The sequence below is a fragment of the Mustela nivalis genome (genome assembly GCF_964662115.1).
Source record: "Mustela nivalis genome assembly, chromosome: 7".
NCBI classification, from domain to species: Eukaryota; Metazoa; Chordata; class Mammalia; order Carnivora; family Mustelidae; genus Mustela; species Mustela nivalis.
The window spans coordinates 90,974,576-91,000,196 of NC_139026.1; the positions used below are offsets into that span (position 1 = coordinate 90,974,576).

At 38.7% G+C, this 25,621-nt stretch overlaps 1 protein-coding gene across 14 annotated transcripts in view; it reads right to left on the reverse strand.

The window, feature by feature from the left end:
* Nucleotides 1-25,621, reverse strand: part of LOC309869822 (cyclic AMP-dependent transcription factor ATF-7) — an 82,855-nt gene that overhangs the window by 40,372 nt on the left and 16,862 nt on the right. For 9 of the 14 annotated variants that reach the window (XM_082741523.1, XM_082741531.1, XM_082741525.1 and 6 more), the window contains one exon: nucleotides 21,543-21,611. In XM_082741523.1, coding sequence (XP_082597649.1) covers nucleotides 21,543-21,590 — 48 coding nt within the window. In that variant the 5' untranslated portion in view covers nucleotides 21,591-21,611. Of the gene's footprint in view, nucleotides 1-11,687; nucleotides 11,731-21,542; nucleotides 21,612-25,621 lie in introns of all 14 variants that reach the window. The other 5 variants (XM_082741535.1, XM_082741529.1, XM_082741528.1 and 2 more) reach the window with 1 other exon arrangement.

Below are 25,621 nucleotides of genomic sequence, written 5' to 3' on the forward strand. Positions count from 1 at the left end.
CTATGAATCACACTACAGAGACTAAAATAGCTAAAAATTCTGCCCCTTTAAGGACTTAAATACAACTTGGTATTCTAACAGTTCAGTCAAAAGAAAAACTGAACCTGAAAGAGAGAAAGTGGGACAGAGAAAAGGAGAGAGAGAAAAAGAGGAAAGGAGGAAAGGACAATGGTAGAAGAGAAAGGGAAGGAGAAAGAGATGTAGATACTTCAGTCTTCAAAACTTTGAGTGTTTCAATGGCTGGGGCAAGCTTAGAGGATTACACTCACCCATTCAAAAGTAATTCCAAAATGCAGCAATGTGGTTTTGTTTCAAACAAACTAAGTTTAACTGTCCAGAGCTTTAATGACTACAGAAAAGGTTACAGGCTAGTAAAGAAATAGACAAAGATTCAAATGGTTTGGCAAGTCTCTTGAATAAGCCAGGAACTTGTGAAATGCACTGATTCTGCCTTGCCTCCTTAATTTGATGCAAAAAGAAAGCCTTAACCTTGAGTTACTGATACATTCAGCTGATTATCTTTGTGTATAACTTGGAAAGCTTTGAAATAAAACCAAGCAAATAGGAAACTCCTTATATGTTGATTTTTTTTTTTTTTTAACCCATACAAGGTATTTTTTTGGAATGCTGGCCAATGAATAGAGGTCTACATTAAAAGAATGCAGGGGGCACCTGGCTGGCTCAGTGGTTAAGCCGCTGCCTTCAGCTCAGGTCATGGTCTCAGGGTCCTGGGATCGAGCCCTGCATTGGGCTCTCTGTTCGGGGGGAGCCTGTTTCCCCCTCTCCTCTGCCTGCTTCTCTGCCTGCTTGTGATCTGTCAAATAAATAAATAAAATCTTAAATAAATAAATAAATAAATAAGAATGCAGGCAGGGAGGGGCAAAATGGAACCTATGCTGCCTAAGAGTCACACTTATCCACACGCTTCCAGACTATTATAGTTATCCACTACAGCAGCAACATCAGGTGCTGGGGAAACTGCCCCCGCTAACCTTCCCAGCCTCATCACAATCTGTGCTCCATCAATATCAAGCTACCTGCAGTTTCTCTGAACACACCATGCTGTTTCATTCTTTTGTGTCTGCTGTTCTCTTATGTTTGGATATTCTTCTCTCTAACATTCATCTCTATCTTCTCCATCTGGCAAAAAAAATTTTTTGGTAATTTTTTTTTTATCTTTTTCTAAACCGGTTAAAACATCACCTCTTCCAGGAAACCTTCCCTGATGTCTACCAGAGCTCTCTGAACTTGCAAATACTTGTATTATTACATTTATCATACTATAATGTAATTACATTTTTATGTGTCTGACTCCCTTAGGGGACAGTGAATACTTTGATACATCTTTCTGAAACTAGTACCTAGCATGGTGTGTAGCACACTGCAGATATCCAAGTTGTTTTTTTTTTTTTTTTTTAAATTGAACCCACAAAAGCTAACAGGAGTCTGACTGAACTGAGAAAATTATTCATGGGCTAATTTTGGAAACCTGTCCCCAGTCTTACTCAAGGTTAGATATCTGGCAAAATACACAAAGGGAAATGTCTTGACTTTTTTATTCTTACAACAGATCCTTTGTGTGCACCAGATCTCTCACTAGACATTTGTGAAAACCCATATTCAATTTTTGATTCTGGTCTAAAATGGTAACAAATTGTTTCAATTATATAGAACCTCCCATCCCATTATATCAGAATGTAGACAAACCAGGAGGTGTTAATGGGATCCTATTAACCTTCATATCACATTACAACAGCCCCATCTGTTAAGGGAAAAGAGGAGAAAAAGGATAAATACAAAGGCCATTAAGCATACTGATGGATGTTCGGGATAAATGAAGACTCTGGTACTCCTTGTCCTCACTTCTTGGTAACAACTCACTATAGCAAATAACAGATTTCAACCATAGTGTGGTAGGCTGAGAATGGTTCCCATTTTAGTTTGCTGGAGCTGCCCTAAAACAACAAATTTATTGTCCCACAATTCTACAGGTCAGAAGTCTGAAATCAAGGTGTCAGCACAGCTGGTTCCTTCTGAAGATGTGAGGGAAAATCTGTTCCATGCTCACCTCCTATCTTCTGATGGTTTGCTAGCAATCTCTGGTGTCCTTGGTTTGTGGTAGCATAACTCCAATCTTTACACGGTGTCCTCCCTGGCTGCACATCTGTGTCCAATTTTCTCCATTTATAATGACACCAGTTATACTGGATCATGGGTCCAACCTACTCTAATATGATCTCACATTAACTAATTGTATCTACAACAATCCTATTTCCAAATAAGGTCACATTCTAAGATATTTGGGGCTAGCATTTCCACATGTGAATTTTAGGGGATACAGTTCAACCCCTAACATCTCCCAAAGATATGTCCACGTCCTAATTCCTAGATCCCACATTACCTATATGATGATTAAACTGAGGATTTTGATATGAAGAGGTTATCCTGAATGATGCACCTAGGCCCTCAATGCCATCATAGAGTTCCTTGTAAGAGAAAAGCAAAGGGAGATACACACAAAGAGGAGAAGGTGACGTTAAGACAAAAGCAGAGACTGGAGTGATGTGGCCATAACCCCCCAAATGCCAGCAGCCACCAGAAGCTGGAAGAGGCAAAGAAAGGATTCTCATGAGTGCCTCCAGAGAGATTACTCTGCTCACACCTTGATTTCAGAGTTCTGGCCAGGAACATTAACAGGAATAAAAAGGAGCATTACATAATAATAAAGGGGTCAGAGGCACCTGGGTGGCTCAGCTGGTAAAGTGTGACTCTTGATTTTGGCTCAGGTCATGATTTCAGGGTCCGGGGATTGAGCCTCACATCAGGCTCTGCGTTCAGCACAGAGTCTGCTTGCCCCTTTCCCTCTGTTCCTCCCCCTGCTTGAGCACTCTCAAATAAATAAATAAATAAAATCTTAAAAATTAAATCTTTAAAAAAGAGAGAAAAAGAAAAGAAACCACAAACCAATGTCACTCATGAACATGAATTCAAAAATCCTCAACATTAGCAGGTCATGATCTCAGGATCCTGGAATTAGGCCCATACTTGCTCTACACTTAGTGGGGAATCTGCTTAAGGATTCTCTCTCCTTTCCTTAAGCATGCTGCCCCAACTCATGCATGCACATGCATGCTCTAAGATAAATAAATCCTTTTTTTTTTTTTAAGATTTTATTTATTTATTTGACAGAGACACAGCAAGAGAGGGAAGACAAGCAGGGTAACAGCAGAGAGAGAGGGAGAAGCAGGCTTCTTGCCAAGCAAGGAACCTGATGTGGGGCTCGATCCCAGGACACTAGGATCATGACCTGAGCCAAAGGCAGATGCTTAACGACTAAGCCACCCAGGCGCCCTGATAAATAAATAAATCCTTAAAAAAAATCCTAAACAAGATAATAAAACCCAAGAATGTTGAAAAGAATTACACATCACAACCAAGTGAGATTTATCCCAAGTATGCAAGGATGGTTCATGTAATCTATTACATCAGCAGGCTAAAGAAGAAAAATCACATGATCATATGAGTGGATGCAGAAAAAATATTTGGTAAAACCCTACACAATGATAAAAACCCTCAGCAAACTAAGAAGAGAGAAGAACTTCCTCAACTTGATAAAAGAACATCTCTAAAAAAAAATGTACAGCTAACATCATACTTAACGTTGAGAAACTTGAAGCTTTCTCACTAAGATCAGGTACAAGGGAAGGATGTTTCTTCTCACTACTTTTCAACATTGTACTGGATGTCCTAGCTAATGCAGTAAGACAAGAAAAGGAAGTAAAAGGTATGCAGACTGGGAAGGAAGAAATAAGACTATCTTTGTTGGCAGATGGCATAATCATCTATGTAGAAAATCCAAAAGAATCAACAAAAATCCCTATAATTAATAAGTGATTACAGTAAAGTTGCAGGATACAAGGTTAATATACAAAAGTCAACTGCTTTTTAAAAAGATTTATTTTAAATTCTTTCTTTTAAGTAAGATTTTTATTTATTTATTTGATGGAGAGAGAGAGAGAGAGAGCACAAGCAGGGAGAGTGGCAGGCAGGGGAAGTAGAAGGCAGAGAGAGAAGCAGGCTCCCTACTGAGCAGGGAGCCCAATCCCGGGGTTGGATCCCAGAGCCCTGGGATCATGACCTGAGCTGAAGGCAGACGCTTAGTAACTGAACTACCCAAGATTTATTTATTTTAAAAGAGAAAAAAGAAAGCAAGCATGAGTCGGGGGAGGAGGAGAGGGAGAAAGAGAGGGAAAGAATCCCAAGCAAATTCCCCACTGAGCATGGAGCCTAACATGGGGCTCAATATCATGACCCTGAGATTGTGACCTGAGCCAAAATCAAGAGTGAGACACCCAAATGCTTGAGTCACCCAGGAGCCCCTCAACTTTTTTTTTTTTTTTTTTTTTGAGAGAGAGAGAGCAGGGGGATGGGCAGAGGGAAAGGAAGCAGCAGACTCCCTGCTGAGTGGGGAGCCAGACGTGGGGCTCAATCCCAGAATCCCAAGATCATGCCCAAAGCCTAAGTGGCTTAACTGACTGAGTCACCCAGGCACCCTCAACTTTTTTTTTTTTTAATATACCATCAATGAACAAGTAAAATTTGAAATTAAAAACATAATGCCATTTACATTAGCATCCCTAAAACTGAAATAGTTAGGTATAAATCTAACAAAATATGTATAAGATCCCTCTGAGGAAAATTACAAAACTCTGATGAATGAAATCACAGAAAATCTAAAATAAATGGCAAGACATTCCATGTTCATGGACAGGAATACTCAATATTGTCAAAATGTTAGTTCTACCCAACTTGATCTATGGATTCAATGCACTCCCAATGAAAATCTTAGTGAATTATTCTGTGGATGTCAACAGACAACCTGATTTTAAAGCTTAAATGGAGAGGCACCTGGGTGGCTCAGTGGGTTAAAGCCTCTGCCTTCGGTTCAGGTCATGATCTCAGGGTTCTGGGATCAAGCCCCGCATCAGGCTCTCTGCTCATGAGGAACCTGCTTCCTCCTCTCTCTCTCTGCCTGCCTCTCTGCCTACTTGTGATCTGTCAAATAAAAAAAAAAAAAAAAGCTTAAATGGAGAGGCAAAAGATACAGAATGCCCAACACAATATTGGAAGAGAACAACGGTGATGGACTGTCACTAACTTCAAGATACACTCTAAAGCTACAATAATCAAGATAATGGGGCGCCTGGGTGGCTCAGTGGTTAAAGCCTCTGCCTTCAGCTCAGGTCATGATCCCAGGGTCCTGGGATCGAGCTCCACATCGGGGCTCAGCAGGGAGCCTGCTTCCTCCTTCTCTCTCTCTGCCTGCCTCTCAGCCTACTTGTAATCTCTGCCTGTCAAATAAATAAATAAAATTTAAAAAAAATAATCAAGATAATGTAGTACTGGTGAAAGAACAGACAAAAAGATCAATGGAAAGGATGGAGAGCCGAGAAGTAGACCCTCCATAAATATAGTGAAATTTTAATTGAAATTAATTGATCTTTAACAAAGGAGCAAAGGCAGTACAATGGAGCAAAGAAAATCTTTTTCACTGAATAGTGCTGAGACAACTGGACATTCATAGGACCTAAAAAAAAAAAAAAATCTAGACACAGACCTTACACTCTCCACAAAAATTAACTCAAATTGGATCACAGACATAAATGTAAAAGCCAAACTATAAAACTCCCAGAAGTTAGCAATGCCTGCATGGCTCAGTCTATTAAGCATCAGACTCCTGATATCAGCGTAGGTCTTGATCTCAGGGTTGTGAGTTCAAGCTCCTTGTTGGGCTCCATGCTGGGAATGGAACCTTTACTTAAAACAAAAAACTCCTGAAGGTAACATAGAAGAAAACTTAGATAATTTGGGGTTTGGCGATAAACTTTTTAGATACAATACCAAAGTCACACAATTCATGAAAGAAAGAATTAATATGTCAGACTTGTTCAAATTAAAATCTGCTCTGTGAAAGTCAGTATCAAGGGAATGAGAAATCAAGCCACAGACTAGGAGAAAATATCTGTGAAAGACACATCTGATAAAGCAAAATATATATCCAAAAAACTCCGAAAACTCAATAAAAAGAAAACAAACAACCCAATTAAAAAATGGGTCAAAGGGGCGCCTGGGTGGCTCAGTCATTAAGCATCTGCCTTCGGCTCAGGTCATGATCCCAGGGTCCTGGGTTTGAGCCCCACAAAACTTGTGGGAAGCTTGGCGGGGAGTCTACTTCTCCCTCTTTCACTCCCTGTGCTTGTGTTTCCTCTCTCACTGTGTCTCTGTCAAATAAATAAAATCTTAAAAAAAAAAAAAAAGTGTTCAAGAAACATTAACTCTTTAAAAAAAAAAAAAAAGGACAAAGGGGCACCTGTGTGGCTCAGTTGGCTGAGTATCCAACTCATGATTTTGGCTCAAGTCATTATCTCATGCGTCATGGAATCAAGCCTCTTGTTGGGCTCCCTACTCAGCAGGGAGTCTGCTTGAGATCCTCCCCCTCTGCCCTTCCCTCCACCCAAGCTTGCTCCCTTGCTCTCTCTCTTTCAAATAAATAAATGAATTTTTAAAAATGGGCCAAAGACCTTAACAGACTGCCCACCAAAAAAGATATATAGATGGATAAAGATATACATATGAAAAGATGCTCCATATCACACATCATTAGGAAAACACAAATTAAAACAACAGTGACATCCTGCTACATACTTATTCAAATGGCCAACATCCAGATCACTGACAACAACGAATGCTGACAGGGGTGTGAAAGAATAGGAACTCTCATTCATTGCCAGTAGAAATGCAAAATGGTACAGCCACTTGGAAGACGGTTTGGCAGTTTCTTACAAAACTAAACACAGTCTTACCATATGATCTAGAAATCATGCTCTTTGGTATTTATCCAAAGCAACTGAAAACTTATGTCCACCTAAAAACCTGCACATGAATTTTTATAGCAACTTTACTCATAATTACCAAAACCTGGAAGCAACCAGAATATCCTACAATGGGTGAATGGATAAATAAACTGTGGTATGTCCAGATGATGGAATATTATTCAGCACTAAAAATAAATGAGGTATCAAGCCAAGAAAAAATATGGAGGAACCTTAAATGCATATTACTAACACATATTAAGTGAAAGATGCCAATCTGAAACAGCTACATACTGTATGATTCCAACCAAATGGCTCTCTGAAATAGGCAAAATGGTAAAGACAGTACAAAGATCAGTGGTTGCCAGGGGACAGAAGATAGCACAGAGGATTTTTAGGGCAGTGAAAATATTCTATGATAATATAATGATGGATACATGTCACTATACATCTTTCCAAACCCATCAAGGTACGACACCAAGAGTGAACCCTAAACTATAAATTCTGGGTGATGATGGCGCATCAGTGCAGTCTCATCAGTTACAGGAACTGCAGCACTCTAGTGGGGGATGCTAATAATGGCTGGGGCTATGGACCTGTGGGGGCAGGGCAACCTCTGTACCTTCTTCTCCATTCTGCTGTCAAACTATAACGGCTCTCAAAAAATAAAGCCTTAGAAAAAGTTGAAAATGACTAAGTAAAAATAAATAGCTTGATGCATGCTTATTCTCACAGAGTGCTCAGAAAAGAGCCTGTACTCATTGCTTATTATTCTAAGAAAAGCACAGCATAGCAGAAAGTCCAGCTTCCAAACAAGAATTGTTGTCTCTTTGACAGAGCTCCAATGCAATTACACCCAAGCCACTGATTTTTCTATCACTACTTTCCCTTTGTTTCAGAGACAGCATCCACGACCTTCTGTTCATGCGGTGGAGGAAGAAATTGCTTCCCGGAAAGCTGAGTCCACTGCCTTTTACTAGATAAAGAAAAAACAAAAAGTCATTCGACTCTGACAAGCCGATTACTGTCTATGGAGGAGCAAAATGCCTCCCTTAGGACTAAGGAAAGAGCCAACAAGGTACAATATGTTCAAACCTTTAACCACTGCTCTGCCAAGAGCTGCTAAATATGAGCACACTACTCTCTCTCCTCTGAGCAGTCACATGCGCCTAACTGAAAGTACAAGCCTCCATAAGGAGGCTACCTAGCTGTAGTTTCAAATGCATATAAAGTGAAAGAATGCTGAAACAAGTCTCCCCTTTCCATTTTTGCATTGCCTTAGCTAGGCAAAAACTAAAGGAAAGAAAAGGAAAGGCTAAAGAGGAAATAGCTAAATTGTTGAATCTAATATGGTGCCTTATAAAACAAATTCAGACACCCAGACCCCTGAAAATGTTAGAGTAACTACTTTTACTGTCCCCTCCCAATACAGCCTAAGTGGACTAGGGTCTCTTCTTCTAAGAAATACCTGAAACTGAAGTAAAATGACAAATGTCTGATGTTATGAACATTTAAGACAGTATAAAAAATTAATGTACACAGATTGTCACTGTATAAAAAAATGATGTTCACTAAAGTGACAAGTGTAATACTATCTGCTCAGTCTAGTATTCCGAAGATTGACTGATTGATTGATTGATTTTAGAGAAAGAGAGAGCAGGGGCAGAGGGAGGAGAGAGAGAATCCCAAGCAGTGTTGCACTGAGCCCCAAGTGGGGCTTGATGTCAGAACGCTGAGATCATGACCTGAGCTGAAATCAAGAGTCAGATGCTAAACCGACGGAGTCACCCAGGTGCCCCTCACTCTGGTTTTCTAGAGCAAAGTCCACCTACACCCCACACCTGAGATCTTGACAAGTCCAATGAAAACTCTTCACTTGACTAAAATAACTCATGCCAATAAACGGATTTATTGTTCAGTTTTTGGTTGTTATTTTTCCCCCCAGTCAGTGACTTTGAGAACAGGGACACAAAAAGGAGGTAACTGAGACTTAGCATTAAAATGCAGGCCTTTGGGACACTTGGGTGCCTCAGTCGGTTAAGTGCTTGCCTTTGGCTCAGGTCTGATCCCAGGGTCCTGGGATCAAGCCCCATGGTGGGCTCCTTGCTCAGCATGGAGCCTGCTTCTCCCTCTCTCTCTGCCTGTTATGCATCCCCTGCTTATGCTTTCTCTGTCAATAAATAAAATCTTAAAAAAAATTTTTTTTAATTAAAAAAAATGCAGGCCTTTAAAAAAATCATCCACCCTATTAAGCTGCTACTATCTATCTGGTAACCTCTTACCAATCAAGCTTGTAGTCTCTGTTTCATAGGTTGCTGCTTTAAATCACCTTTTCTCTGCAATTAGTTTTATAAGAACTCCTGCCAGGACACACACACCCGGAGACAGACAGACAGACACACACACACACACACACACACACACACACACACACACTCACACACACACAAACATGCATGCATACACATGGAACTAAATGTGTGTCAGAGGCATCCAGAAAAATAAACAAATGAGATCTCTGACCCCTAGAGTGATCGTTTTGGTAGTCTGTGACCTTGCCCAATAAGGCATTCTCAGCTTTGAAGCCAAGAATTTGACTTGGTCACAGCTAGAAAAGACAAGACTTCAGTCAGATATTTCCTGATGTTGAATGCTAAATTCTGAATCAGAATCAGAATCAAGAAGGGAAATATATATTTTTAGCAGCCTTTCCATAAAACATACAGACAAAATATACAAAGAATACTTGTACTATAAACATCAACCAAGAAATTCTCCAATCTCTTTCAATCCTTTGTGTACTTCCACATATTTTTATCACAAATTATTTCACATAAATATTTCCATGTATCTATTTAGCCACAGATGTCACTTTTAATGATAAATGAGGTCCACAGCATTAACACACAAGGGAAAAAGAAGACCAGACATATGGAAGGGCTATGAAATCAAAGAAGAGGATGCAAGATCTGAGTAGAGAAGAATTTTATTATTCATGGGTAGGACCCTCCATGCAGTTGTACGCCCCAAAATTCAGAGGATAAACAAGTTAGCAATCACCAGGCAGAATACACATCTCAGGACACCATTAACCAACTTCTAGCCATACCCTCATCCCACCTTAGTCATATTTCCTCTTGCTACCAATCAGTATGGCAGCCACTATAACCAAAGCCCCACTATTACATGACACTACACAAAGAAAGATGCCATTTGTATCTGGGAGCTTACAGGCATAAAACTAAGAATGAGAAGAAGGAAATGTCAATCAGGAAGTAACCCACTCTAGAATTCACAAAGATGACACCACAATGCTTCTTTGGGCCTATGAGTGGAGGATGCTGAAGCCAAGATTTTTAGGTCCCAATTTCCTAGTTCTGTCTACCTTTCTGACCAGTCAAGAATTTATTTTCTTTCCATCTTAAAATCATGGCCAAGCTACAAACATGATTGTTTACCTCAGAAAGAGTTAGCCACATCTCAGCAGCACTCCCAGGCAGTTAAAAATCCATTACCATTACAGATTAAGGCTAAGGCAGTTGCAGAGAGGTCCCTTCAGGTGAGTAAGAATTCTTATCTTTTTGTACAAGTCAAGCTCAGTTATAGTAATAAACTGTAGTTTATTACTGACTGCACTGGGACCACTGACCAAAAAACGACTTATTCTCTCTCCCCACCCCACCCCCATGTTAGATGAGCATATTTACATGTATAGGTCGAATAATGAGAAACCAGTTTAGCCTAGAAGTTAAAAGGGCTAGTCTGGGTTTGTGTAATAGCTCCATTACAAAATATCGTGTGGCCTTGTACAAGTTACTCAGTCTCTCTGAACCTTTGCTTTCTCATCTGTACAACAGAGATAATATTATATCCTCCTTCAGGGGATTTCTAGGATTAAATAAAGTAGTATCTATAAAGCACTTTTATACAGTACATAAGAGCTCAGTTAGCTGTTGCATTACTGCTGTTATTATTACATTAATAGAGTTAAACAATTTTCTTTGTATTTTGTTCTCTCCCATTCCCCCCATCTAATCCCTTGGGTGGAATACAATTTTCCACATTATATAAACATAGCCTTTCCTCTAAGTGTGTAGGTCTGTATACCCAAGCTGCTGGTCTGCACTAATCGACAGTAATTCTGAACATCATGTTATAGAGCCTGATGTAGGCTAATGTTCATTTTACCATGGAGTCAATTCAGCTCAACCAGTAGGGGAACTAAATTACCACTGAGGCCAAGACTGGAGCCCAGTCTAGAAGGTGGAAAGTCACTATCTCTATGAAAAGAGATCTTGCCCAATACTAGAGAGTTATTATTCTAAGTAGATAGGAAGCCTGAATTCTAGAACTGGAGAGATCAGTTCAGTCTCCTTCCCTCATATTTTAACAATATAAATTTTCCAGGGCAGGGCAAAGAGGAAATATCTCTTTCTATCTCAAAAAGAATTAAGTTGCTTCTAGTGTTTATTAGGATGCTTCTTAAGACTTAGAATTCTCAACTAGCTTCTAACAGAAGGAAATTGAAATAGCCCAATACAAAACTAAGAAGTAAATCTATTTATCTTTGACAGCCTCATAAGTTGCCACGTCTCCTTTGCTCAGGAACCATTCTACCTAAGCCAGTCCTCATCTACTATTCCAAAACACAAATACAAACTTCTATTCCTTAGTGTAGCCAATACTACATCCGTGGCTAAACTGATTTATACTAAAGGTCCCATACTTTTCTAGTAACTTATTAGTTTACATGAATCTTTCACTAATGTAGAAGTACAGAGGATTACTTTAAGACAGGGAATCTTTCTTACTTACCTTTAAGTTGCACTGACTTTTTTCAGTCACATATAAGGCTGCCCTTGAGAGGAATGGAAAGGACATTTTATTGTACTCAACATCATCAAAGGAAAAGGGATCATGGGCTCTACTACTTCTTTGCTCAGCCCTAATACCTTCACTCCCCATATACAGTCCATTCAATGTTCATCCTACCCTTGCTCCCAACACCCAGAATCAGTAAAACTCTCACTAGACAAGTCAAATCTTTTAACATCAGAGAGACTTCTGGAGGATCAGAAAAGCTGCCACCTTAATCTCCCTGGATAGATTCTTGAGACTTTTAGAGGGACCTTCGAGCTGTGACCTTAAATGTTAAATTTTCTCTTCCCCTTTCTCTAGCTATACCTAATCACATGGTTATCTGCTCATAACTTTAAAGAATTAGAGGACAGCAAGATTCTAACTATATGACATTCTGGGAAAGAAAAAACTATGGAGACGGTAAAAAGATCAGTGGTGGGGTGCCTGGGTGGTTCAGTAGGTTAAACATCTGCCTCTTGATTTTGGCTCAGGTCATGATCTCAGGGATGGGAGATGAAGCCTCGCATAGGGCTTTGCACTCAGCAGGGAGTCTGGTTGGGACTCTCTCTCTTCCTTTGCCCCTCTACCCACTCACACAAGCTCACTTGCACGTGCTCTCTCTCTCTCAAATAAATAAATACATCTCAAAAAAAAATTAAATGTATATTAGAAAAAAAAATCAGTGGTTATCAAGCGTTGGGGATAACTGCGGGGAGGGATGAATAAGTGGAACACGGGAATTTTTAGAGCAGTAAAACTACTCTATATGATAAATAATAGTGGGTGCATATTACTGCACATTTGTGAAGACCCATAGAATGTACAACACAAAGATTAAACCCTAAGGTAGCTTGCGGACTTCAGTTAGTATTAATGTATCAATATTGGCTCATCAGTTATAACAAATGTACCACACTAACATAAAATAGCAGGGGGAAGGGAAGGGACGGGGCACCTAGGTGGCTCAGTCTATTAAAGGTCTGCCTTTAGCTCAGGTCATGATCCCAACATGGGATCAAGCCCCAGGTCCCTGCTCAGTGAGGAAGCTTGTTTTTCCCGCTCCCTCTGCTGCTCCCCCCGCCAACTTGTGCACTCTCAAATAAATAAATAAATAAATAAATACAAGCCTTAAAAAAGAAAAAAGACACAGTAGCAGGGGAGAATAAGAAGTATATATGGGAACTCTCAGTACTTTCCACTCAATTTTTTTTCAAAAGATTTTATTTATTTTCTTAACAGAGAGGAGCAAGAGAGAGAGAGTGAGCACAAGTGGGGGAGAGGGGCAGAGGGAGAGGGAGAAGACAACTCCCCATTGAGCAGGGAGACTTAGGTGGGGCTCGATCCCAGGACCCCAGGACCATGATCTGAGATGAAGGCAAATGCTTAACCAACTGACACCTAGTCATTCCTCCACTCAATTTTTCTATAAGTGTAAAACTGATAAAAAAATAGTCTGTTTTTTTTTTTTTTAAATCAGAGGAAACACTGGTTAATAACCCTTACCAGGTACAATGACTAATAAGAGCCAAGATATGTTATACAAGAAGGCAAAAAGTAAAAAAAGAGACCACAGCGCTTAATCACAAACTAGACAGGAGGATAACTAAAAAGACAAGGCAAAAGTCTTGAGGAAGTGAGGGAAGGAGAGAGAGACAACTCTCACATCATTTTTATAGTGACTGGTGTGCAAAAAAAATAAAGCAAATGTTATCTCCCTCGGAGAAAGAGAAGAGAAACCAAGCTTATAAGGGGTACTGAGATACTTGGCAGAAAAATTACCACCATTAAGCCTCTGGCATACTTACAAGTGTCACCCTGATGCCTCTCCCTGTGGCTAAGAAATCAGAGCTTGTCACTGTAACCAAGTCTGCAACCTGTGCTGGTGCCAATCTTTATGGTAAATTGAGGCATTTTTCAGGAAAATCAAGGGATAATTGCCCAGTCTCAAAAGCAGATCTAACCCTTGGGAGGAGAAAGGAGGCGTTCCTTTTGCCACTGGATGATTCTCTCTGGAATAACATAAATGGCTCTTCAAGAGACTATGTCTTTGATAAGCGGAGCTGCAATTCTGACAGCCAATCTGCCGACTGACTGCCGAACTGAGCGCTCTGCTTTCCACAATGACTCAAAGGACTCGGCAAGGCTGCAGATTTATTCTGCTGACTTTCCCTGCAGAGTTACCCAAGTTTTTCAAAGGCAAAAAGGAAGAACTCTTTCCCTCAACCCAGGGAATTGCAAATTCCACCTGGGATCTAAAGACAGAATTATGTTTGCTCAAAATCCAACATCATCGATATGAGCAAGGGGATTTAAATGCTGGAATGAGGGCTGGCAATGTTGGTCTTTAGAGCAGAAGTTGGTTCGGCTCCTCAATCTGCTGGCAGAATCAGCAGCCACAGTCTGGTGTGTCAGACTGGGAATGGGCTAATTTCAAAATTCTTTCTCATTCTCTTCGTTCTTTCACATGGCAATTGTAAATAGTCCAGATTCTTACCAAAGCACAATCTTAGGTGGTGTATTTCAGTGCACAAAGAAACTTCTAAGTAAAAACACAAAGGCACTACTACAAAGAGATAACCCCCAAACCTTCCATCTTTTCTCCACAATGTTTTCCTTCTTGAAATCTTATCCTTAACCTGATCATTTTTGAGGGATTTAAAAAGCAAAATCTATCTACAATAAACTACTAATAACAGCATTTCTCCCTCACAATTTATATGTCATTTCTTCAAGGTGAGATTTTTAAAGAAAACAGCTTTCTACATATTCTAAGTCAAAAGTAATAGCCATGTGCTATGATTTATAGGACAGACCCTCTATGGTTAAATAGATTCAACCCTCAACAGACAAAAGAAAACTAGGCTTGAGAGTTCAGATATGCAATTTCTGTTTGAAACCTTTTTTATCTTAAGATACACAAAGATTTTAAAACACTAATATTTAGAGATAATAAGTTCTATTTTGATTTTTTAAAATATTCATTGCTGTACTGAGCAAGTATCCTACAACAGGAACTGGAGCACGGACAGTAGTAATAGTAAAATACAGCACAGAAAATTATAAACAGAAAATCAGAGTAAGATTTTTTTCCCCAATAAAAAACCATGTAACCCCTTTTACAAAAACAAATGAAAAGCGGACAAAAATATAGATATTTGCTTTATAAATAACACTGGCAAACAATAGCTATCTTAAATTTTTAGACATAACCAAAAGTCTAAAGATCTGGCTAAGTGAAATTAAGCTAAATGCTTACTAACGTTTGCAACTGTAACCCTTTCAAAGGGGTTTATCATTTGGTTATAAAGACTCAATTAAGATCAAAACCTGGCTCTTCCCTAATTCCAAATGAAGAGGCTTCTTTTGTACTGTAAATCCAATTTAAAAAGAACACTGTATTTTAATATAAGTCACTGGCATCTGGTTAAAAAGCTTAAGTTTGTCCCGTTACATCCTTTGAGCAGAACATTGAAGTTCTCTTTCCTCTCCTATGAAAGAGCTTCCATAGAGAGCATCTCTTGCACCTTGTTCATAATGCACAATTTATCGGCATTTTGTTTCCTTTCTAAATGGCCGGGAGGGAAGAAGAGCTCCACAGCCACTGTGTGTGGTTAGTAATGGCGCTTTTACTTGTCATTGTACAAAGCCTGTTAAATATTTACAACACAGACAGCAATATCTAGTCCTAAACACCCAGTTGTGAGTTTGAATTTTTTTAGAAATAAATCTATGACAAGTTTTCCCCAGCAAAACGCCAGAAGACTTTACTAACAGCTTCAAGAGACCCAGCGGGTCCAGAGGAGCAGTTATAGGCCATCTGGTGATTACTTATTATTATTTATACAGCACTGTAGATGTACACACAGATGTGTTATGAATCCACATACAGAGTAGGCCCTAACAAGGGCTTCAGACAAAATGCGACTGCTGAGCAAGTCAATCTGCATTAAAGAAACACGCTAACCAGAAAGAGGGAACACACTGCCTGTTCTTCAATCTGCCGCATTAGCTGGAAGATTATTTGATAAGAGAATGATGAATTCTATATAATGATGACAATACCTTGTAAGTTAACAACCTAGCTGTACGTAGTTTTGCAGGGGTGGCAAAAGAGGGACTAATGAAGGACAGGCTCTCAGTTCCAGAAAGCACATTATTAACTCGGCAGTTTATAAAAGAAGGGAATAGAAAACAGCCTCTCTCCTGAGTTAGGAAGAACTGAGATACAAAGATACAGGATTTTATTTTATTTTTTTTCCTACCAGGAATGCTCTGAGAACTGTTTCTGGGCTCCCATTCCAAATATTAAGTCATACTCAAGGAAAACAAGAGTGAATAACCGAAAAATTTCATCTAATTTCTTGGGTATCGCTCTAATTAGGTTCATACAGCCTCCCCTTGGCAGATCAGAGCAGGGATGCTTTTAATCCACTATGCTCTTAGTAACATAAAAATAATGGAAACATAAAAAGCTAAAATCATCAACCACATGTTTCTAAAGGCGAGTATCAAGAGTGCCAGATCGGACATTAAAAACAAGGTTTAATTCCTTGCTCTTAATATATTTACATTTTTAAAAATCCTAGTCCCAATTTTGTCCACACGATGCATAACGGTGGTCTACTTCCATCACAACAATTCATAAAACTGTAGCATACTCAGAGTGGACTGAAAGTTATTGCAAAATCAACATATTATTACAAAAAACAAGGTTAGCATTTGGCCTAATTGTGTATAATGCAGTGTATTTTCAGCTGCCTGACAGCATGCAGGCACTCTTACCAGATGGGAACTGGATGAATTATTGAATGAAATATGAATTATTAAATAAAAATTTGAATTTTTTTAAACTCTTGGCAGGGGGTGAGGAAGAAAGGCTTATTTGTTTGCCTGAAATTGCCCTTACCTGTCGAAGCATGTAAAGACGGTATCTACCACCATAAATGGTATTTACCTATCAAAGCCATTTCTTCCTTATTATTCTCCAATTCAAGATGCTCCCCTGACATAAAGAATTAGTAATCAGCACCAACCCATTCTTCCTTCTTTTCTTTGTGCTAATGCCAGGTAATAGGGATACTTGCCAAAGGGATAGAATTAAAAATCCAGAGTCCCATAATACCAGTATGGCCCACTTAAAGGGAGGGCTGGGATAACAGAAAAAAATCTAGAGATTTGTGTTACATAGGCAATAAAACATATACCTTTGTAGCATGCCAGCATTTAACCAATCATAGAAGCTATTTGTTGCCTCATATATTACAAAGCAATAGAGATTTAAGGGATAATGTTCATGAAGGCAGAGGATACGAAGCAATAAACAGCACTGGAGGTTGGTTAAATGCCAAGTGAAGCCAGGACTACAGCACCATAAACATTATTCCTATTATATGACAAGATAAGGAGGTACAAGAAGCTGCCCTCAATCCCACCACAACTAGGGCTCTACTGCTATTCTTGGCCTTAGAAAGGGAAAGCAGGCCCTGGAGGTCTATGAGCTAGTTATGTGTTTCATGTCTCAGTTAGATACAAACAGAACCTCAACCTATACCTAAATGTCCTCTGGGAGAAGAAAAGATCTGGCAGTAGATAACCTTAGGGGGGAAAAAGAGTAACAGCCCCTCAGGTCACAATGGACAGAGGAACAATCAAAGGATTTTTCCTTAAAAGGACAGAGTGGATATAGAAGTGATTATGACAGAAATTTTCCTCAATGGCTAATAATGGGATGATCTTGTCCATTAGAAGTATCTCCTCAGAGGAAATGTGTTCCTGCTCTTAAAGAAATAGACATTCTAAGTAATAAGCTTATATGATCAGCTTCTGCTCAAGGGCTTAGTTACAATAACCAGAAGGACTACTTAAATCTGCATAATTTGTACTGCAAAACAGTGTCATGTTCCCAAAAGGGAGGTACAGGAATATGGAATTTGTGGGCTCCTAGTAATAAAAACTGGGCAAAAAGCATCTAAAAGGTAAGTTATCTAACTGCATTTACAAATTCAAGATTACTCTCAGAAGCATAGTACAGTTGACCCTTGAATGACATGGGTTTGAATTGCACAGGCCCACTTAAATGTGGAATTTTTAAAAAGTAAATATAATACAGTACCATAAATTTTCTCTTCCTTACAATTTACTCAACATTTCCTTTACTCTGGCTTATTCCAAAGTGAGAATACAATATATAATGCATATAACATACAAAATACAAGTTCATCAACTATTTATATTATTGGTAAGGCTTCAAGTCAACATTAGGCTATATTAGTAGTTAAGTTTTTAGGGAGTCAAAAGTTATATGCAGATTTTTAACTCCCCCGGGGTGCTCCTAACCCCTCCATTGTTCAAGGGTCAACAGTAGTTTTTCCTGCTTCTACAAACAACAGAGCAATTTCACTATCCACCTTTAAATAAGAGAGTCCCCCAAAGCATCAAAAACTTAGAAGATTACCTAAATTCAGCACCAAACTATACTTCTACTAACTATACTACATCACAACAGTATTAATTAGATGCTATCTTATAAACATTTCAAAAACCCAAACCAGGGACGCCTGGGTGGCTCAGTTGGTTGGACGACTGCCTTCGGCTCAGGTCATGATCCTGGAGTCCCGGGATCGAGTCCCACATCAGGCTCCCAGCTCCATGGGGAGTCTGCTTTGCTCTCTGACCTTCTCCTTGCTCATGCTCACTCTCACTGTCTCTCTCTCAAATAAATAAATAAAATCTTAAAAAAAAAAAAAAACCCCAAACCACTCAAATTCAACCCAACCCTTTGGCACAGGGTATCTGGGGTACTGTTGCCTTAACAACACTAACCCGTTCTCTGGAGGCAGCTCTATTAACTATTCCTGCTACCACATTCCATAGAGAGGTATTAGCAAGAATATTGCTCTCCCTAAGTTCCTCTTCAGGAGAGTGATGAGGCCTCAAGAGAAACAGGGTCTCGACAGGAGAACAGAGATGAGAGGGCTCAAAACACCCTATCATCTGTCTTTTCAGATAAGAATGCAGAGAATACAACCTTCAGCAGCCATCTTTCTTTTAAAAAAGTGCATGTAGCATATTTAGAATTCAGCTGTGTCACATCAGACTTACTGTTGGGAAGTGGATCATGAACAGAATCCAAAAATAACAGCCATTAAAGGCCTAGCAACCAAAACATGTTTACGTATCCATTGAAAGCCTGGTGGTTTTGATTATATGGTGGAGAGCATAATCCACTAGTCTATTTTAGGTGAATTTTCCTTTCACCTTCCCTTAATATTAAGGCGTAGATAATTTCTGAGTTTAGGGGTACATAAGGTAAAGTCTGGGCAGAGAACATACACTGAAATAATGCAAGATTCCTACAGTTTTTGTTTGTTGGTTGGTTTTTTAAGGATCCATCTCTTGAATTATGATTTGCTTTCATTACTTCTTCCTCTAAGAGGTAGAAACCACTGATTTTTGAGGTTTCAATGGCAGTAGGTTCTAAACCATGTCTTGTAAAAATTATCATGGTCCTTATTACCACTACTAGGATTTACATAGCTTTTTAAAAATTATTCTACCATTTCTAGAATAAAAATTTTGAATCAATGACAGTGGATTATAAATAACTTAAAGGCCTCAAGTGGCTCCAGGATGAAACCATTTTCAAGAGATGTAAGAAAGCTGGATGATAGGCCTAGGGTAGTTCGCTTTCCCAAATGTATCTTCTTTGCCAGATTTCCACTATTTCACATAATAGAAAGCAACCACAGTTGTTCACCACAGTAAATCTTGAAGAGATGCTACTTTAGAGTTAATTGTTACTAGATATTGGGGGAAACTTGGAAGGAGACTAAACTTAACTAGAGAACTACAATTTTACCTGATCATAAAATTCTGACATGCAAAGGAGGTAAAGGGACGAACAATGCTACCTTCTATTCTTTTCTATAAAGCAGGAAACTGGAATACAACTCCCTGAGTTTCATAGCCATTGAGGGGTGGGGAATGGGGAAGGCTTCAGGACCAACAGTAGAGGTTATAAAGAATCTGAACAACCAAAATACCAGCAAACAATTCAGAAATGGGAGGAAGAAGTAGGGGAAGGAAAAGGCTTATGACAAACAGTATCCAACAATACAAAAGGAACCAAAGTAAAAAGTCCCTACTATTTTTACCACCTCTAACCCAAGCAAAACAAAAAGAAATTTCAGTGAAAACTACTCTTTTCTGATGAGACAGCCTAAAGAAACCCATTTATACCTTTATTTTCAGGGAGCTTACGAGATGCTTTTTCTGGTGTTTTCCTTTTATTTTATAATCCATTTTAATTTCTTTAAGCCCTTGTCTAGGTGGTTTTAAGCATAAAACATAAGCGGGGCACTGAGAAGCTTAAAAATAAACAAAGAAAAATAAAAGTATGAGAAAAATAAATCTTTTCACCAAAACTGCAGATTTTTAAAGAGAGATAAGTGAAAAGGGTCCCCGGTATCAATTATGGGAATCACAGTAAATAGTATTACCAACAAATCCACACGCAAAAATTTGAAGGGATCAGGTTCAGATATATATTCTAATATAGCTGTCTGAAAAGTGAAACAAATCCACCCTAATTTCCCAAGTGGCTTCTATTGTAAAAGAATAAAATACAAATCAGATGGGGGAGAACAGTCAACAATAAAGCTGAAAACTGACAAAAAAGGAAATACACCCTATGACACTGAATACTTCAGAATGCAATGGCTTTTTTAGCCTTTTCTGAAATTTTCAGCATTATTGGACTTTAGAATCCTTCTGCTTATTCCTTGTCACTATCTCATCCCATTCACCTCTCAAATTCCAATTCTTAGGAATCTCTGGAACTTAACTCTTCTTTCTGCTGAAGTATTTACAGTGTTTAATAGAACTAGTCTGCAATCTCACATACCACCAGTAAGTGTCACTGGGCAGTCACATGGCATATTCCTAACTGAACAGAAATTCAACCTTTCAGTTCTATAAAATCAATCCATGAAGGCCGATAAAACTTCCTTTGTATGCTTTTCTTCATTCTTTGTGAAACATGGCAGTAGGGGAGGGTCTAGGAAGAAGAGTTAAGAAGGTACAAAATGGGGGGTGTATGGGTAAAGAAGCAGTTTCAACAAAATTACTTTATTAAAAAAGCATATGATGAAAGTATCTGACACATAATGTACAGATATGCAGACAATAACATGGCAGCTGACGCACAGAACAAGGCATCCTGCAGTGTCAGGGAGGGAAGATGGCTGAGAAATCTTGTAGTTCATACATTGCTGTGAGATCTCAGGTTCTATGTTGGATTTGTATTTCCTACATAGATAGAGATCTGCCTTAGCTACCAACAGTGATTTTCTGGATCAACAGTCCAAAGAAACTTTTCTCTCTTATTTAAAAAATCCAACATACTCCAGCAAACTGAGGCTCACGATGAACGAATACGTTCTCAGCTGCCTATTCTAAATATGTTAAGCACACTTTTATCTCCCCGAAGGTTGAGGAAAAGATATTTCTAAACTTGTTTTATATTTAGATGGATAGCTTTAGAAAGCAGGAGAGAGCAACATGTATTCCTCAACACTGTGGGTTGGGAAACAAATACCAGTAGAATAACAATATGAAAGAGAGCAAGGCAGATTTCATTACGGTAGAGTGCCTACACCTCCTCATAACATGGATTTACACACTGCAAATCCTCTGATCTGATTACCTCCAGTGATCACGTAAAATACCGGCTTTAAACTCTTTGCCTTAGTGATAAAACAGCCACTTTGATTCACAACGAGACATTCACAATAAAGTATATTGTAAACGTACCTGTCCACAGCCCGGGGCATTGCACACAAACGGTCTGTCGTCTCCCATATTTCATATAGCAGAGCGGAGCTGAGGAGGGGGAGGCAGGGGGAAAAGTTATGTTAAATACGCTGGAGTTAAAAAAAAAAAAAAGTGCTTCAAAAATATCAAGCCTAGAAACAGGTGTTCCAAGAATGCTGTCTATCAAAGCTATAAACACAGGCTACTTTGGGGAGACCCATCAGACAGGTGGCATATGATCTATTGCGCTTCAACTGAAACTTTTAATTAGAAAAATTGAGACCTAAATAGTCAAGGAATTTCAAACCTTTGGTAGATTTCCCCTCTTCCTGCTACAGTATATAACACACTCCTCTAGTCTGCTGAATTACAATCAGTGCAGTTCCCTATGTCAATAAATCCACTGAACATTCGATGCGGAAGCCATATTTCTGAACTAGAGAAGACCAAAATTTGTCATTTAATTAATTAAGGGATTATAGGAGGGGTGCTCCATTTTACAGGGCTATAATCTGGCTCCCTGGTGTATAAACTACGAGACTGTTGGCAAGGGCCGTTTATCCCAGATTATTGCCAAAGAAAACAAAGCACCCATCCTATTGGGCTACACGGGAAATGATTTTCATTAATAAAAAAATAAAAATAAAAACCTTCTCTCCCCACTGGGAGCCTCCTTCTCCCCCCACCAATCGTCTGTGGCAAATGGAGAAATATCGGTGCCCTTCCCCCTCTAATTCTATTTATGGCTAGGTTTTTAAAAGCAGCAATAAAACAAATGTCGACTCTTTGGGGGTTTACTGGGTGAATATGTTCCGGCTGTTTGTGCCGCTCTCGGCCAGAGTTCTTGGGCTGCTCTGTTGCAGCCAACAGATGTGTGCTGCTGCAGGGGATAAAAGAAATGGCACTAAAAGGCATCACCATCCAACCTCTCTATTTCTCTGAAGAATTTAACAGGGCTTATACTGTTGTTTTTTAATTATTGAAACTAAACTCTTGAAATGCTGATCGAAATTCTTTGTCAAAGAACAATAATTTCAATATGAATGTGTTGGGGAAATTTCTCATTTCCCACTTAGGAATAAAAATAGAGGTGGAGATGGATAAGGATGAGAAATGCAAATCATAGTAAAAATATTCCTAAAAGATAAACAGGGTTTTGAAAGGGGGAGGGCACAAAAATAGACTTCACAGAATAAACTCCTAAAGTATTTTTTCGAACATCTTTCTATAAGAAAGAAAGGTGTAGAAAAGAGCATTAACAAGGGAAGATGAAAGAGGAAGAACTATAATTTGAATATGCCTAGAAACAACTTCAGAACTGTAACCAAATTCAAATTTTTATTTTGGAGATAAACCAAAATATCAGGTTGCCCTCACTCAGGTCTGCATTAAAATAAAATGTTAAAGTGCTAGACTGAATTTGGTAATCAGAAAACCCCGCTTAAAACTCAGAGGGCAGCTAGGTAACATCTCTCCTACTCTCTTAAGACTCACTCTGGGGTTGGAAACCAGTATTTCTGGTAGTTTGATCAGTAATTTCACAACTAATCAGTGTTTAAAATTGTGGGGTGCCCCATAAAACAGAAAGGGCTTCTTAGTCATCTTTCAGTGTGCTAGGAACAGGGTCTAACTATGAAGGAAACTGATGCTGCAGCATTGCTGTAATGGAAGAGAGCCTGTATGTACATAGGTGCACACAGATTTATATCACATTTAGCCAGGATAAATTGCTTCAATAAATTCTTTTCCTAGGAGAAGCCAGCTGAAGCTGATGATTGGGTACTGGGAAAATGAGAGCTTTATTCTTCTTCAGACAGCCCCAGGACAAGAGGGTTTTCTGGTTTGTTTGTTTTAAATACATAATGATTTTTTAGCACTTTCTGGAACTATGACATAGTGCAAAAAATAAATATCAAGTAAATAAAAGTATATAAATGCAAAGACCATGGCCATCACGACTGAAAATTCAGAACACTTCTGGAAAGCAATTCATCTCTGGAAAAATTCCTAACTGCTGTGCTGGAGATAATTTCACTTACTAGTCCCAAACCCTGCTTTCCTAATATAATCATGAAATGAAAATTTAATTTCAACAGGATCCTGTAGCATATCTTCAACCAGGAAGTAAACTACAAAGGCTAGGGCAGATATAACATAAGAAGCAGGTGAGATTCCTTCCTTTTACCTTGTTTCTGTTATTTGGCTAAATTCTCTGTTTTCTACCTAGTTAGAGGAGAAAAGGGGTGCTTTTGAGAGTAGGACAGCACTGGCATAGGAAGTGACCAAATAAACTCCAGAATGGTTTCCCTCCAACCACAAAATTCAAAATTTAACTTGCTTTTGTACAATCATATCACAATATATGGCTTCCAAATCCATTTAACTGCACCCTTACTAGGAAATAGAAGTGAAAAATCACAATTTTCTAAAAGAAAACAAAAGGCAAAACCAAGCTGAGGGAAAAGTATTAAATGCAACAAAAGCAACCATTTTCAGGGCTCAAATCTGACAATCACTCACTAGGATTTCCTGCTTCCTTCCCACTTTACTGGCTTTTTGTTTTGCCATTTTCACCAAAAGGAGGATCACAATGGAAGGAAGAAGGCCCTCTTTCTTAAATACCCAGAATTATTCTGAAATCATTCCTCAGTATCTTGCTGCTTTTCATTTCCATCATTTTCACTTTAAAGTGATTTGTCTTTTTTAAGAATTAAATATATTACAACAACAATCATCTGTTCTCCTACTTAAAAAAAAAAAAATCCAGCTTACATCTTTTCAAATTCCCTGTTAGCTGTATCAATTGCTACATACAAGGAATGCCATTGCTTATTTCTGATAGATAAAACAAATCTCTAGTTATGAAAGAGGTCAAATTGAAGCCTTCTCAAGAACAAAAAGCAGCACATTTCTGTCATATAAACAGGCTGAGACAAAGGTGAAATCCTGCATAAAGATACTGCCATTCACTAGAATTTAACTCACAGCCCATTTGGAACTATACTACTTGACAAGTAGATCACGTGTCTGGGCATGACACTCAAATATGTGTCTGCTCCCCGATCTATTTCTCAGGATGAAACTCAACATTTTGTACAACCAACCAATAAATGACATGCAAAGGATACACACATTAAGAGAAATTTCCAGGAGGAAGTGAGATGCTTCCAGAGGAGATCTTAGAACAGGAAAACAAAGAAGCAGAAAAAGGCTGTTCCAGAGGCCAACTGTGCAGAGGAAAAGGCTCAGTCACCAGAAGGCATAAGTGATAAAAATTACTATTTACTCAAAAGAGAGAAAGTTACCTGAATGCTGGGAGAGAAGTGAAGAAAATCCAAGGTTTAGAGACTGGTTTTTAATAACTGGGATAATTTCATAAAATCTATGTTAAATAGTTTTGTCAAAGCCAGAAGTATATCCTAAAATGGCCAATGTGCAAATATGAAAATTGATTTTCTATGTATGTAATGATATATATATATACGCATATATATCTTTTTTCCGTCTTTTTTAATAGAAAGAGAATGGAGTCTGTCACTGAAGATGATAAAGCCTGTTCTCTGGACCCAGGTATAATAAAATTATTTCTCTAGTAACTAACTGCTGTTCATAAAATGTTCCAACTTTAGCAAAGCATAAAAGCCACATACAAACACACCCAAGAGCTTCTTCTTAGGTTCCTAATAACAAAAGCAAATATTGCTAAGTACAAAAATTGAGACGGGCATATGCACCATTAATATCAAAGATTCATGAAAATCTAGAAGGGGTTTAGACTAGCTATCATTCATTCACTCAAAAAATATTACTAGGGAACTAAATGCCAAGCAAAGTGGACATAAAAATAAAAAGACAATAATCCTTTGCCAAAAAAAAAGAATCTTTCACTCATCTGTGTCAAGAAAAACTAGAGCTGGAGAGTAGTTAAAGCAGTAAAAAAGAGTTTTTTAGTCAGAACTATTGCAATAGAAGAAAAGAGACCTCTGTATAGAACTGGGCTCAATTCTGAATACATCATGCACAAGTGGAAATTTATAGCCAAGGACCATGGTGGGGGTTAATGGATGGAAAAGTACTAA